General features: G+C 46.6%; 1 protein-coding gene across 1 annotated transcript in view; it reads left to right on the top strand.

Annotated features, from left to right (window-relative positions):
* Positions 1-16,661, top strand: part of LOC137432974 (uncharacterized) — a 180,915-nt gene extending 164,254 nt beyond the window's left edge. The window contains exons 44-46 of the mRNA XM_078783785.1: positions 954-1,256; positions 2,398-2,457; positions 13,573-16,661. Coding sequence (XP_078639911.1) covers positions 954-1,256; positions 2,398-2,457; positions 13,573-13,693 — 484 coding nt within the window. The 3' untranslated portion in view covers positions 13,694-16,661. The remainder of the gene's footprint in view (positions 1-953; positions 1,257-2,397; positions 2,458-13,572) is intronic.
* Positions 16,662-16,883: the final 222 nt, after the last annotated feature.

Here is a 16,883-nt window from a genome sequence, read left to right as displayed (position 1 = left end):
CCTCCCACCCCCTCCCACCCCTCCCACCCCCTCCCTCCCACCCCCTCCCACACCCCTCCCCTTCCCCTCCCAGCCCCTCCCCTCCCTCCCTCCCCTCCCCTCCCCCTCCCCTCCCTCCCCTCCCCTCCCCTCCCCCTCCCTCCACCCTCCCTCCCCTCCTCCCCTCCCTCCCACTACCCACCCCCCTTTTCCATTTTGGTCAATTCCATCCTGCTCTAGCTCTTCCATGAGTCGTAACCTTGTATACACAAAAAAGAAAAATGAAAATAAAGAATTATGGATGAACTCAACAGTACGTTGAATGAGCTCTGCTAACCACAGTAGGAAGCAAGGAGAACTGGAGAAGTTGATGTTTCAGGCGTTAACCCTTCATCTTATCTTTTTGTTATCCTTACGAAGGGTTAGAAGGGTTAGAAGGGTTAATACCTGATGCGTCAGCTTCTTCTTGCTTCCCACGGTGGTTAGCATATACCTCGATCAACGTCCTGTTAATTCCATCTACTGTTCTACCTTTCTGCCGACGCATATATCGCCAATTATCCTTCACCTGCAAGACTATTTCTTCATTCTATGAACGGCCTTTAGAGGCCTTTTTTCCCCACAGAGCAGGGGTTGTCCTTAATTTTGAAGCGATGTTTTATGGTCCGGATGCCCTTCCTGCCGCCAACCCTGTTGGTCGTCTCTTGCGACACGCAGGGAATTACCAGTGAACTGGTACTCAATTTGCCGACCTCGGAAGGATGACAGGCTGAGTCAACCCCGCTGGTGTTAATTCAGCGATCGACCGGGATTCAAACCCAGGATCCTAGGATCCCAAGCCGGCACCCTAACCGCTAAGCCAACACCTGGCTTTATTTCTTCATTCCAGGAAAGAAAAAATTGCTTTGTGCCTTTTATTTCTTCAAGCTCCCTGCAAATCCCTTTTAATAATCTAATGAAGGAGGAATATGCAGATCAGAGGTTACCTCCAGATGGGTATCGGCCTTGAGAAACTGCACAAAAGTTAGATCAGAATCCAATTTTGTTTCTTTACAGTTGGTATATCATTGCTCACAGATGTTGTTAAAGTGTTTTCTCTTGGATTGTCTTTACAGACGACTGTATCAGAGATGGAGGACAGCGGAGAGGCAGAACCAAGGCAAGAAATATCACGGGAAGAGCTGGTGGGTGACATGTGGGGTGAGCGCAGAGAGAAGAAGGCAGGAGACCCACGTCTTTCAGAAGGACTCCCTACTGCAAAAGAGGATTTTGAAACGGTACGTAGAACAGTTAAGGTAGAACAGTAAACGTGTAACAGTAAAGATAGAACTGCTATAGAAATGTCACTCTGGTCCATTGCACTACAAACAAACAACAACAGGCATTTTAAGGCCATTTTCCCTGCTAGAGCGGGGGTTAGCCTTGCGGTCCCCATGACAATCTTCTCCATTTTGCCCTATTTTCTGCATCACCCCTTGTTAACCCCCTTGCCCGCATTTCTTCTTCCACCATCTTCAGCCAAGTCTTTCTCGGTCTTCCCCGTCCTCTACTTCCTTCTACATTCATTTCCATCATCAACCAGTCACTTTCTCAACCAGTCACTTTCTTCCTTACTCAACACATGACCAAACCATCTCAAACTGTTTCTCTTCACAGCATCCATCACAGGCTCTATTCCCATCATCTTTCGCAATTCATCATTTGTCTTCCTCTTTCTCAACGATACTCCACACATCCACCGAACCATTTGCATTTCCACCCTTTCCAGCCTTCGTTGCTGCTCTACGTTCATTACCCATGTCTCGCTCCCATAAATCATAACACTTCTCACACATGCAGCATACACCCTTCCCTTCAGCTTCAACGACACTCCCCTCCTCGTCAGCACGCCACTCAGTTCTCAAAACTTCTTCCATGCACATCTCACTCTAGCAACAGTTGCCGAGTCTGATCCACCTTCTTCATTCAGCATGTCTCCGAGGTAGCAAAATGTTTTCACACCTTCCAGCTTCACGCCGTCTCCAATATCCATCTCAACGTTTCCTCCATCTGCAGCTCCTTCTGTGCACACCTTACATTTGAATGTAGCTGCCACACTGGTTAATGACCCTCTCAAACCACTACATTTTTGATGAACCCACTCAGCGCACATTGTACATTGAACGGAGTTCACTCCGACACCCTTCCTGCACACAGCACACGGCCACTTCCCAGTTCTTTCCACCTCACCACATGCCTTACCACTTGCCATCACCTTCGTTTTTCCAATATTCACCTTCAGACCTTTTGTCTCCATACATTCCTTCCACTTGTTCATCTTCTGAGAATGACCTTGACATTGCACTCCTGAGATTAATTTTAATAGCTTCATTGTACACCCTCGTGACCATCGGCCTTTTTCCCACGCATGGGTTTCAGCTCCTCCTGTTTGCTGGATTGCCAGCCAGACTCTTCCAGCAGGACCTTCACGAATCCCAGGTCCACAACGCAGATGGTTCTGTGACCACCAGGTCGTTCGCGTTTACCTGTTGATCGTGTGCATGGCCTGGGGTGCAGTGCACATCTCCTGTATTTACTTACCAAAGTCCTCCTTTTGCTGTGAAGTTTCCCTGTGTGAATAATTATTTAATGCCTGATCCTAACTCACCCTAAAAATAAGAAAATCAATCAATCTGGAGTCTTCGTGTTACGTATAAACTGAAGCGATGAGGCCTTTGTCTTGAAGAAAATGATGCTTTGCTTACTAATGTCTGTTTCCTTTGAGTTCTTGACATTCTGTCACTGTGCAAACTTTGGCTGTTTGTTCGCATGTTGACACAGAAAACTTGTTTTCTTGTGAACAAAAAGGCCACAAACTTAATGTTGTTCAACACCAGAAAATTATACAGGTGAAATTATGTGATTACATCCAGGAAAAAGGTTTATAAGGCATTGGCCATTGAAGGAGATTGTATGTCCTTGACATGCCTGACATGGATGGTCCAGTGATGGTGTGTTGATGAGGTCACTGGGCTGGAATCCCAGAGGTCATGGGTTTACATCTGGCTGAAAGCAGCAGTTTAAAGAATCTGGATTCCAAGCATCAGGAAGTCGAGTTTGTTTTAGTACTGCTACATCACTATTGGATTGTTGGTTCAAAACCCATCTGGCTCATTAACAATCTTTGGGAGGGATAATCTGCTTTCACCACGTGGTCGGGTCCACCTATGTTGCTCATCCACTCACTATGGTAGACTGTTATTCCCTTCCCTTGTTACAGGCCATTCCAAATTATTTTGGGCCGACCCTTCTCCTGTGCTTACCACATGAACAAAATTTAGCAATGCGGGACTTTCAAAATGACATAATCCAACCTGGCTGTCTGGCAGAATGCTTGGTGCGCAGCCACAGAAACCCCTAGCAACGAGGTTCATCAGGATGGTCAAACATATACCATGCATGCCAGATACTGATTGTAACATAAAATGGCTCTGAAACCTTCTGAAAGAAGCCGAAAATGCTTGGATATGTACCTGCGAGAAAGGGGTGTACCTCTGCCCAAGAAAGATTTGGAGTACTTTCTGATCAACTCACCTAAAAAGTTGATATATTGCAGCCCGTACTACCATAACTCGAGACAATGCGGGCCTGTGCAAGGCCCGAAGGTTCGTAGATGGGTGTGTTCTACCCAAACCTTCATGTTTCTTAACACTGATGGGAAGGTCATAACTGGGTCTTGTCAATGCACAGGTTAAGTTTAAAGTTACGATATTTACTATTAATCATGTAGGGAGGACAGGTCGGTGTTGAGAGTGGGAGTTCTGAGGGCTGTGAGTGCCGTTATATATATATATATATATTAATCAACCACATAACAGCGTGACGAGTGCTGTCCCGATCTCCTGTGGACCGAAGTCCTAGACCAAAGCGTCACCGTGATAGATGAGTTTGGTCCTCATTGGTTAGATTTTTTGCAGTATGCCATCCTGATGAGGGCAAATAAGCCCGAAATCTGGATTGGCGGCTCTGCTTGATGTTTAGCCAATGGGGACCAAAGAATAAATCTCTGTCTGTTGACAGAGTGGCCGGGCTGAGGCCTCCGGGACGCAGGTGACGCTTTGGTCTCTTTGGACAATGGATATGAATGAATGAATGAATGATCGTTTTAAGGCCATTTTTCCCCGCTGGAGCGGGGGTTAGCCTTGCGGGCCCCATGACAATCATAGTTCCCTGTTTGAGGCAATGTTTTTATGGCCGGATGCCCTTCCTGACGCCAGGATATAATATATATATTTTTGTTTTGTTTTGTTCCAGGGCCACAAGATAAATTATACTACATTTTTGCATCTATTGGTAAAAGGAGCGGTGGTGTATTTAACCGCGTCCGAACAGTTACTCCCCGATTAAAACCCGATTCCACCCGACGTTGACCAGATCGCCCCACAGATATTCAATCGGGAAATCTCTAAAGCGACCGAAAGAGAAGGAAAAAGAAGAAGAAGAATACGGAGGAAGAACAGATTTATTATACACACACAGCAATGGATGGAAGAAGCAGTAACACAGCGAATGGTTAACTTACACTATTCATTTTTACTTAGCCCCAAGACAAACGAACAGGACAGGACGTTCACACTTACACAGGGGATAATTGCAGGCAGGTAAGGCTTGAGATGGATCGCTTGGTCGGGAGCGCGCAGTTCGCAATCCCTCGCGGTTTTGGCGGGAAACCCTCCGTCGTGTATCCACCGCGGTAGACGTCCCGCGCTGGTTCGGCACACCTGCTCCCCTTCTTGGGGCGGGGCCGTCTCCCTCCTTTCAGCGCGTCTCTCCAAAGCTGGTCTCCTTGCCGAGTACCTCTCCTCTTTGGCTTGGAGCGTTTCGCATCTCACCGCCTCTCTTTGGTGCAGCCTCGTTGCTCCTCTTTCAGGGTCATCTCCAGCTCATCTCCAGTCATCTCGACATCTCTCATCTGGTAAAGCAGTCCCCTGCAGTCGCTTTTATCACCTCGAGCGAAATCAAGCCGCCGACTCCGAGGGCACGCCTACCGGGTCACTCACCGCGGTGTTGATTGGCTGTTAGGGCTGGTTCACTCCTTCCCTCTTACGACGAGGTGGAGACACGCCTTTCTTCCCCAACCTTACCTCGTGGCCAATGGTGGTTTGAAGAAAACCAGCCAAAATGCGGAAGGCAATTGGAAGGGAGGTTTTGGGGAAATTGGAAGGGCCTACGCTTATTTTGTTTGATACAATGCAAAGTCAATCTAGTGGGAAAACACATACTTAGCTTACATGGAATAAGGAAATACACTATTTAAAAGATATATCGTGACCTGCGTGTATATTTCATGCAATTAACTAGGACGCTGACTGCGACCATTATTTACATTACAGGGTGGTACCGTACGTTGGTAACGTTCACATTGTAACGTTTCCATTGTAACGTTTTCACATTCATTACACTTCCTCCAAAATTGTTACACTTCTCAAAACCCGTTACACTTCTCTAATTCGTTACACACTTCTCAAAATCGTTACACTGCACCCCCCTTTCTTCAGGTCCGTCCTCGGGCCTATTAGACTTTAACTTAGTGTGACACGTAGGTGTAATTCCCTCTACAATTAACCTGACCCTGAGTGTGACAATTTTAAAACACAAATAAGTATGTCCCCCTATTGCATTGCATCCTGTCTAACAGACTCAAGCCCACAGCTAACCGAATTACGGAATTATTCTCAAACTATACATTTACGGTGGGGAGCATTATTTACAATGACGTGATTTCTTATTTACAACGCAACCCAGGACCTGTGTTTTTTTTTTGTTTTTTTTTAGGGAACAAGAGAAAGAAATTCCTGTTGGGAGGGAGGAGACAGCACGCATTGCATCGATGCACCAGTACCAATACCACCAAAGCACCCAAACACCACAAAGCACCCAAAAGCACCATCCGGTGCGGTCACCATGGTTCATAATAAACACAACAAAACAACTGGTGGTGGTCTTCTCTTTCTCTGCTGGGCCGATGTTCTTCCCGACGTCTTCTGGCTTCATGCGGCCTATTTGGACATAATAAAAGGCACAACTTGCGTCCATTTTTATTTAGGGCCTCCGGGGCCAACTAAGGGTGGTCCACCTGTTTGGCATAGGTGCCACCTTACCGAGGTCCGCAAGCAAGATTCCCTGGCCACTATGGCCGGTTTCCAACAGAGGTGCCCTGCCCCAGAACCTGGGGTCCATCAAGTGGTACTTGGCCGCAGAACAGCGGTCCATAAAGTGGTACATCAACGCAATGCATGCTGGTTCTGGGAATCTCGGGCGCACAATGGCCACCTCACGCACGCTCCCATCGGCACCCAATGGCGCACAGGTCATGTGGGAGACAAAAGAAAGACAATTGAGCGAGGGGCAAGGTCACAAGGGTACACGTCAATAAGGCAATGCAAGGTGAAATGCGTACGGAGGCCGAAGTGAGAAAGCTCGTCCCTACCGTACGTCACCCCCCTGTCACCTACCCTACCCTTGTTCTCACCCCATATGTACAAAAATCTACACATTTACAAATTCGTCCCTACTGTCACGTCTTCCCCATATTTCCCCTATACCAAATTCGTCTCCACAATCCCTTTACTTCAAAATTTGCCATCATCAATCCTCATAAGGAGGGAGAGATGGAATTACGCACAATGTCACACCCACGTCATGATGCGTCTCACAATCCAAACATTTGCATCATAAAAAATAATCAAAACATGGCATGGTGTGGAGTACCTGTCACCTCAGGTGAGTGGATGCAGATGGTGCGAGGAGATCCTTCATCCTAACTATCCTCTAAATGACTAACACACTTTACACTACCCGGGGTCTTTCCTTGCCAATCCATTGGCCAACTTACACTATGGGTTCTAATAACCAATTCCCATTGGCCAAACTGTGGTGCTCCTCAATTTGGGGTCTCACTCCCCCGATTCATCTCCCGGTGCTCTAGCACAATTTCTGGGCTGCGACGTGTACCTCTCCCAACAGGTCTACCCACCTGCACACCTCCACCACTGTAGTTGCCACCCGAGCTTACCTAGCTCCTCACCCTAACCTAACTACCTGGGGACAGCCCCTCTCCTGGCTCTGTCACCCCATGGTGCCCTCTGGCACTGGGCTACCCGGGTCCGTCCTCCGGATCCTCGGGCCCCATTCACACAACTACTACCGGCTCCCAGAGCCCACCTGCGGCCTCACCTGGCCGACATCCTTACAGTGGTGGAGTGCCCAAACCAACTACACACACTAACAGGCTACACGCCCAGCCATTTCCACAACACCAACGCACCCATCCACATACCATTCTGTCACCCGCACCACAGATGCCAATATCCAACCACAATTTACCTGTACCCTCTACCTAACACTTACACTACCCGCCCCGGGTATCCGTGATGGGGGTCCACTCTTCCCCCATTCACACCTTCGCACCATCCACTCCACTCCACAATTTCCACCATTCTCACTCCACGACCATCCATTCCACTACTCCATACCATTTATTCCATACAACCATTTATTCCTCACAGCCACATACACCTGTTCTTCTTCACCTGTCGTTGCACACCTGTGCAATCATACCTGGTGCCACCTGCACCCTCCTCCTCTTCCTGGACCATTTGGTCAACACAACACGCAATCACCACTACTTCCTCATACACTGCTCCATTCACCTGTCAGTTGCACACCTGTGCAATCACACCTGTTCCATTCTCACCTGTTCAATCCTCACACACACGGCATCATCTCAGCTAACTACTCCCCTCTGAAACTTGCGCTTCCCAGTCGTCCCTTTAAACTATTGCGCTCCCACGTCATTATAATCCACACTAAGCTACCTGCGTCTCCACTACAGGTATCAGTCACTAACTAAACTTAACGTCACCTAATGTCATCTTCTAGGGCCCTATCCATATAACCTAACCCACCCGGGCTAGTTTTCACTGCCATACACCCCATAAACTATAGCTCCTTTGCCCCCACATGGGAAGGATGGTGGATTTGCCATCCCACCACATCGGGGGTCTCTCACTACCAATTTCGCTCGTCCAAATCCAACAATTCAAAAATTTTCCATTTACTGCCAATTCGATTCACTTTTCTAAATTTCGTTTTAAATCGCTATCACTATCACCATCACCCGTCTACTTATTACATCCTCTCGGTGCGCCAATTTCCTTCGAAAGCTCGGCTTCGTACAGCCGAGCCATGAACGCGGGTTCTTTTGTGCCAGCGGCTGGATACGTCCCGCATTCGTGGCAGGGATGGGGGCTTACCCGGGCCGAGATCCCACGCACCACCTCGGCGTGGAGCCATCCAACGTCCCGATCTCGACCTGCCGGCACGTCTCAATAGAAAGTGGTCGCCATGACGACCCTTCCTATCGGGCGGCCCGCTCCGTCTAGTGGAGCCCGGACGCGGCCGTTCCAAGCGAGGCACAGCGTGGATCGCGCACGGCGGTTCTTTCGAAACCGCCGTGGTTCGGATCCCCGCTGGTTCTCGCGGCACGCGAAGCCCGGCACGCACCGAGGGCCCGAGTCGGCTATAAGTCGCCCTATCCGCTAAACCGGTTACCGTCGACGCTTCACCTGGACGCTTACATGCATACGCTACCCCTTTCTTGCTCATACATGCAGCTGTTCCCATTCTCCTCGTACCATTCCTTACACACCTCGGTACACTCATTCCGCTCGCCGACTTGGTCACACACCTGACCACCGAACACTTTGGCACACATTCGTTGGTCGCACACCTCACCAACACACCTCTTCGCGCCCCCTCCTCGGTCACTTCCTCTGTGACAATCACAGGTGTGCTCTCATTCGCACACCCAACCACGTGCCTCACTACCAACTCAAATGTGCCTTCCCACACACGCTCTACCATTCCAGGTGTGCATCCTTCCATTCCAGGTGTACATCCTCGCTCACCTGTCACAACCAACTCACGCTCCGTTTCACTCTCACTACTCTCACCTCCACTCTTGACAACGCACTCTTTCCTCATGCACCTGTCCGTTACACACCTTTCTCGCGCACACTCTCCCGTTACACCCTCTGTAACACTCACCACAGACGTACACTTTCTCGTTACATCCTCTGTAACACTCACCACAGGTGTACACTCTCTCGTTACTTCCTCCGTAACACTCACCACAGGTGTACACTCTCTCGTTACTTCCTCCGTAACACTCACCACAGGTGTACACTCTCTCGTTACTTCCTCCGTAACACTCACCACAGACGTACACTTTCTCGTTACATCCTCTGTAACACTCACCACAGGTGTACACTCTCTCGTTACTTCCTCCGTAACACTCACCACAGGTGTACACTCTCTCGTTACTTCCTCCGTAACACTCACCACAGACGTACACTTTCTCGTTACATCCTCTGTAACACTCACCACAGGTGTACACTCTCTCGTTACTTCCTCCGTAACACTCACCACAGGTGTACACTCTCTCGTTACTTCCTCCTTAACACTCACCACACCGCGCTTCCATGTACCCCCTCGCACACGCGCTTCGACCAACCCACTCTTGACGGCACACTCATTCCTCGGCGTGCACTTTTTCCTCACACACCCCATGGTCGGACATTCTCGCACACCTCTTTTTTCGCACACCTGCCCTGTCACACACTTCACCAACGGCCTTTCACGAACACCCGGATCCAAACCAATCCCCAAGCCGACTGAAGCTTTCCTCACATCATATACATTGCCACTCACCTCCGTACCTCGTCGCACCTCCTCTGCCACCTGCAAACTTTTTATTTGGTTAGTGAGCATCTCATCATGATTTGAACACAGACCTTGTACATATTCCATGACTTCCTCCTTTATCTCCCTCTTAGTTTCCCTCCGTCTCTTCTTAATTTCACTCACCCCCTCTTCCACCTCCTCTAATTTTTCCTTTACCTCCTTCATCTCCCGGTGCGCCCCCTCTATTTCTTCCTCTAACGCCACCTTAACCGTTTCGATGTGCGTCCTCACCTCTCGGTCCTTCGTCTCCATCACTTCTGTCACCTCCTCCAACTTCTTCGTCAACCCCTCATGTACCATCTGACATTCCTTTTGTGTTGCTATTAATTCGTTTTTAATGTCCTTTTGTGTCGCTTTTAAACCCCCGATGATTGCAGTGTTCTTTTCCACTTGGTCCGCTAGTTCCCTTTGTCCGACTGTCAGCTGTTCTACTCCCTTCGTCAGATCTTCTATTTCCCCTTGTAACTTAGCCGTATTATTTCTCACCTCTTTCTCCATACGCCTCTCACCTCGCTTTACCTCCTCGCGCAGCCCCGAAACCTCCTCACTCACCCCTCGTCGTATTTCCTCCATCTCTTTTGTAGATGCCACCCTCATCTGTCCCAATTCATCCCTCTGAGCATCCAGTTTGGTTTCTACCCCGATTTTCACCTCCTCTATCTGCTCTCCCATTTGTTTGATTTCCCTGGCAGATTGTTCCCCTATTTCCCGCAATTTGTCCTCCATCCTATTTTCTAACCCCATTAACCCATTTTTCACCCCCTCTAACTGATTCTCCTGGGCAGCCATTCTGTTTTCCACCCCCGTTAACCCATTCTTTACCTCTTTTATCCCGTTGTCTAACCCCTCAAAATTATTGTCTAACTTCCCAAATTTCTTGTCTAACTCCTTAAAATTATTGTCTAACCCCTCAAATTTGTCGTCTAACTTCCCAAATTTCTTGTCTAACTCCTCAAAATTATTGTCGAACTTCCCAAATTTCTTGTCTAACTCCTCACCGGTACCCCTCGCTTCGTCCCTCATTTGGTTTCCCAAGTCATTCCTCAGGTCTTCACTTGTCTGGACCATGAGCGCCTTTATTTGTTCCATACTGTCGTTTTTTTTCTGCATTTCCGCCATGAATTGGGCCATGAAGGCTTGTATTTGGGCCGCGCTAATTGGTTCCGCGACCGTGGCCCCCTCAACCACGTGCGTGAGGACGCCACTTTGCGCGTCTGATACTTCCGCAACCACATTGCTATTTTTCTCCTCCTCCCTATCCTCCATATACATTTCCCCGAGGTCCTGGGTCGATTCCACCCTGTCTATTTCTCCCACCGACATCCGATCGCCTTGATTGTCCATGGCGCGATCTCAAAATTCGGGTTTTGCTTTATAAAACAAAATAAATTTCGGCAGCTTGTAATTTTGAGCGCGTTAAGCGTGCTTCGGGTCCGATTTCGGGTCCGATCTCCCTCCTCGACACCAAATGTTACTGCTATAACACAATTGGTGTTCCAAAATTTGGGCCTAACAAATTTAGGCCCAGGTCCGAATCCAACTCCTGACAACCAAATGTTACAGACGCGGCTTTTAGATGTTATATTGACCGAGCGGTGGTGTATTTAACCGCGTCCGAACAGTTACTCCCCGATTAAAACCCGATTCCACCCGACGTTGACCAGATCGCCCCACAGATATTCAATCGGGAAATCTCTAAAGCGACCGAAAGAGAAGGAAAAAGAAGAAGAAGAATACGGAGGAAGAACAGATTTATTATACACACACAGCAATGGATGGAAGAAGCAGTAACACAGCGAATGGTTAACTTACACTATTCATTTTTACTTAGCCCCAAGACAAACGAACAGGACAGGACGTTCACACTTACACAGGGGATAATTGCAGGCAGGTAAGGCTTGAGATGGATCGCTTGGTCGGGAGCGCGCAGTTCGCAATCCCTCGCGGTTTTGGCGGGAAACCCTCCGTCGTGTATCCACCGCGGTAGACGTCCCGCGCTGGTTCGGCACACCTGCTCCCCTTCTTGGGGCGGGGCCGTCTCCCTCCTTTCAGCGCGTCTCTCCAAAGCTGGTCTCCTTGCCGAGTACCTCTCCTCTTTGGCTTGGAGCGTTTCGCATCTCACCGCCTCTCTTTGGTGCAGCCTCGTTGCTCCTCTTTCAGGGTCATCTCCAGCTCATCTCCAGTCATCTCGACATCTCTCATCTGGTAAAGCAGTCCCCTGCAGTCGCTTTTATCACCTCGAGCGAAATCAAGCCGCCGACTCCGAGGGCACGCCTACCGGGTCACTCACCGCGGTGTTGATTGGCTGTTAGGGCTGGTTCACTCCTTCCCTCTTACGACGAGGTGGAGACACGCCTTTCTTCCCCAACCTTACCTCGTGGCCAATGGTGGTTTGAAGAAAACCAGCCAAAATGCGGAAGGCAATTGGAAGGGAGGTTTTGGGGAAATTGGAAGGGCCTACGCTTATTTTGTTTGATACAATGCAAAGTCAATCTAGTGGGAAAACACATACTTAGCTTACATGGAATAAGGAAATACACTATTTAAAAGATATATCGTGACCTGCGTGTATATTTCATGCAATTAACTAGGACGCTGACTGCGACCATTATTTACATTACAGGGTGGTACCGTACGTTGGTAACGTTCACATTGTAACGTTTCCATTGTAACGTTTTCACATTCATTACACTTCCTCCAAAATTGTTACACTTCTCAAAACCCGTTACACTTCTCTAATTCGTTACACACTTCTCAAAATCGTTACAATATATTAATCAACCACATAACAGCGTGACGAGTGCTGTCCCGATCTCCTGTGGACCGAAGTCCTAGACCAAAGCGTCACCGTGATAGATGAGTTTGGTCCTTATTGGTTAGATTTTTTGCAGTATGCCATCCTGATGAGGGCAAATAAGCCCGAAATCTGGATTGGCGGCTCTGCTTGATGTTTAGCCAATGGGGACCAAAGAATAAATCTCTGTCTGTTGACAGAGTGGCCGGGCTGAGGCCTCCGGGACGCAGGTGACGCTTTGGTCTCTTTGGACAATGGATATGAATGAATGAATGAATGATCGTTTTAAGGCCATTTTTCCCCGCTGGAGCGGGGGTTAGCCTTGCGGGCCCCATGACAATCATAGTTCCCTGTTTGAGGCAATGTTTTTATGGCCGGATGCCCTTCCTGACGCCAGGATATAATATATATATTTTTGTTTTGTTTTGTTCCAGGGCCACAAGATAAATTATACTACATTTTTGCATCTATTGGTAAAAGGAGAAGTGTCCATCCATGTGTGTTTGTTTTATATCGACTGTGATCACTCACTTGTATAAACATGAAATGGTACAAACCCGACACCTCTCATCCATGGATAGTTCTCATACTGCCTCTGTTCCCGTGTGCCCAAATTGCATTTGGGAACACAACAATTATGGTCAACCATGATGAACTTGTCATTTTGTCGTGTAAATGCTGAAAAATGTTTTTAAAAAGACGATTTGAATTACAGATTTCACACTTGTAACGGCAGATTAAACGTGCCCGGCATGTAGAACCGAGTCACTGAAAACGCACACAGCACATGCGCAAAGGCCTCGTTTAGCAATCATACGTCATTTTGAAAGCCCCGTATTCTTACTAGTTTTTTTATTATTCTTACTACGTCATTCTTTTTCTGCACCTTTTAACTCTTTTTGAAAGTTTGTCATTTTTAATTGCGTTGTGAAGTCAAAACTCACAATGTTGAACGTGCTCGAAACACGTCTGTCTTTCATACTTCCTTAATGAAACTTTCTCCCACCTCACAACAGGACGAGGTTCCAGAAGTCAAAAGGCTTTGAGCGAGCAAGACCAAGCAACACAAGGTCATCGGTGATGGAGATGGAGAAAACACGAGACTCAGGCCGGGGTTGGAGGTTGAAGAAATGCTGAAGAACTAATTACCCGTTCCTCCAACAGCGGACATTCGGAATGAGTCCGAAGCATTATCCGGATCACTTATAAGAGAACATAAGCTATTTTGGTTGTCATAACTACATTTTTCCCCCCATGATTGTAGAATACAGTACCAAAGATGAGGTTTTGTGAACTACATGTAGACCGGATGTTTGATCAAATCAATCCTGGACTTCCCTTCTCAAGTAATGTCGGAGGTCATACACATTCCGTGTGCGTCCTGACATGTAAGTGCAAAAACGACCGCACCAAGATAAAGTATCATTTTTATTTTAGTTTCATTGATTAAGCTTTTATAAAACAAACAATAACGACTTCCACTTGCACGCGACCAGCAGATCAGTTGAAGTTTGCAGGAGCAATGACATTTTTGTGGATTCCGACTCTTCAAGCAATACGACCACAAGTTGGGCCTCGAGACAAGGCAGGAATTTGCCCCGTTAGCCTGGAGCGAATTTGTTTCTGTGATATTTCGTTTAGAAGAGCCGTTTTGTGATCAAACCCTTTTTGATGAATGCGTGTCACATGACCAATGTAAACACCAAAGCCTTGCGATGCCACGTAGTTCTACCGGGATATTATTTGCCCAATGCCAATAGTTACTTCCCGTAGATTCATGAAACCCATCTTTTTAAGAGCATTACTCCCTTAATGCTACAAAATCATAACTTAAATATATTATTTCAAAACATTTTTCATTAAAAGGGACACTAAAAACGCTTACGAGCAGAGCAAGCGAATGTATGACCGGAATGCTCAGATGAATGTGACTTATTGTAGTGAATAACAATCAGACTCTATAGATATATATATACGTTGGTCTGACCGGCTGTGCTCGGGCCTAAACCCTCGTGCAATAGGGCACCAGCAATCAGTGGCACTTAATTCTAGGACCGTGTAACTTATCTTGAACTATTTAAAAATGAAATTATCATTTTACACATTTACTCACAGCTTAGTTTTGACTCTGTGCTTCCCGAACGAAGTGTTTCGCTCACAAGTGTTGCGGCAGATTTTACCAAATTGCCATTAGAATATGGAACCTTCAGCAGATCTTTCCCATCCTAAGACTGTTAGCAACCTATTTTATGTTAGTCTGGTTTCACCACCGACATTGCTGAAAAATGACTAGAATTTACTGTAATCTAGGGTTTATCAGCTTACGTTTGTCGTTTTTGTCTAACTTGTAGTTAAGTACCGACGATGCGCAGCAGGCCTGAGAATAGTTTGATGGTTCTGGTTTATCCTGAATCATTTCCATAATTTATCCTGAATCTTTATCATTTCAACGTTACACGCTCCTTGGCTATTTGCACTCTTGCTTGTGAACAATTTCACTTCGTTATCGGAAAGTCTCATTTCCGTCATGAAATTGTCTTGTAAAGGATAAACGCCTCGAACTAGCAATGCGGGAAGAAAAGAAAACGACCTTTGCCTGCCTGGGTCAGCACCGCCTAGTTAAATATTCGTTCATACAGTTATTGTGGATGCTGACATTGAATTGTCACGTCAGACCTCGAGCTTGCTCCGATGAAGGGCAAATGCTCGAAATGGCAGAGTTACTCGGTTTCCCACGTTGGTTAGCTCAACCTTGACAAAGCCTAGTACTCCTCTATCATGACCTATGCTGACAACAGTGAACGTTTAGAATGTAGAACTATGTCGTTGAACTTTGCACAGGCCCAAGTTAGGTCTGCCAATGTACGAAGGTGTGCACAAAAAACGATCTACAAAAGGAGTCTCGCACTGATAAACGGTGCACAAATCAAACTGACTTGTTCTTTACCAGCTTCCGATTTTATCTTATTATCCCTGAATATGTTACAAAGAAAATGGCATTCTTGTATGTACGAGTAATTATGGGATGCTTTCTGGTTGTGCCAGTATAAGATATACAATGGATATAAGACAATGGATACAAGACAATGGATACAAGACAATGGATACAAGACAATGGATACAAGACAATGGATATAAGACAATGGATATAAGACGATGGATATAAGACGTCACTTATTGGTTGTTTTCTGGAAATTGAAATACTTGTCACAGAATGCAAACCTGACATGTCTTGCATGTAGCTTTTTGGAGCTTGTTGTAAATTAACATGCAAGTGTAGATGTAATATACACTAAAAACATTACCAAGCAACCCGAACAGTTAACCAAATACGTTGGATCATCTCGAAGCGCTTAGCAGAAGGATGGGTTGTCTCTGTAGGCTTTGACCAGCGTACCTGTGCATGAATGTCCCTTGGTGAATAATTCCGCTCTGTCTATACCTCATTCCGCAATAATTCCTGTCCTTGTCCCATTTAGAATACCTGCTTCCTTGTTTTGATCATGGATCTCCAACATCCAATTGGCAAGGTCCAGCCATTCTCTGGCTGCCGTTGTCACTCTACTGTAAACAATCCATCATCGGAATAGCCAGATATTATGCTTACTATTGGTGGCTTTGTATTCCAATCACATCGGTAATATTAAGGAAGTGCTCGTTTATTGTTTTGTTTCTAATCGCAGGTTCACTCTTCACCTTTGTGTCCGGCTTGTAACTTCCTTCGGAGAGGTTGATGCAAAAAAGGAAGATGTAATCCAAGTTGCATTTACAAAATGTATATACAGTATATCAAAGCAAAGTGTTCACCTACTCTTAGGTTTCGTTTACAGGGACCAGCAAAATCTTTCAGATACTTTCTATTTTTTTTTACAGCACCAAAAGTACTCATTCCCTGCAGGTAAAAACCCACTCATTGTTAGTTGGTACTGACTGGCACTATGATCCAGACCTCTCCCTTTGCCTTCTTTTCCACTTGCACACACGCTGGAGAAACTTGAGTCATGCTGCGCATAAGTGAAGAATGTATATGATTTGAATTTGTGTGTATGGCAAAAGCTTTGGAATGTATAATGGTTAACAATAATAAAGGATGGAATAAAAGTAAGGAAGTTTGCTGATTTTGTTGTCTTATAACCACTTTAGTGGAGGTGTTGGCACGAGTCGTGACTCCAATTCGAGTGTGACTCGAGTTGCACTTTCTTTGGACTTATGACTTCACTTGTACTTGGGGAAAAAATGCCTTAGGACTTTGGATAATGTTTATGACTTGTGACTAAACCAAAATGACTGGTGGACAATCTTCATTGTTTTGCCGATTTTTTTGAGG

The sequence above is a fragment of the Myxine glutinosa genome, chromosome 8 (genome assembly GCF_964187855.1).
Source record: "Myxine glutinosa chromosome 8, kmMyxGlut1.1, whole genome shotgun sequence".
Lineage (NCBI taxonomy): Eukaryota > Metazoa > Chordata > Myxini > Myxiniformes > Myxinidae > Myxine > Myxine glutinosa.
Note: the sequence above shows the minus strand (reverse complement) of the source record. Positions and strands in the feature narration are given on the sequence as shown.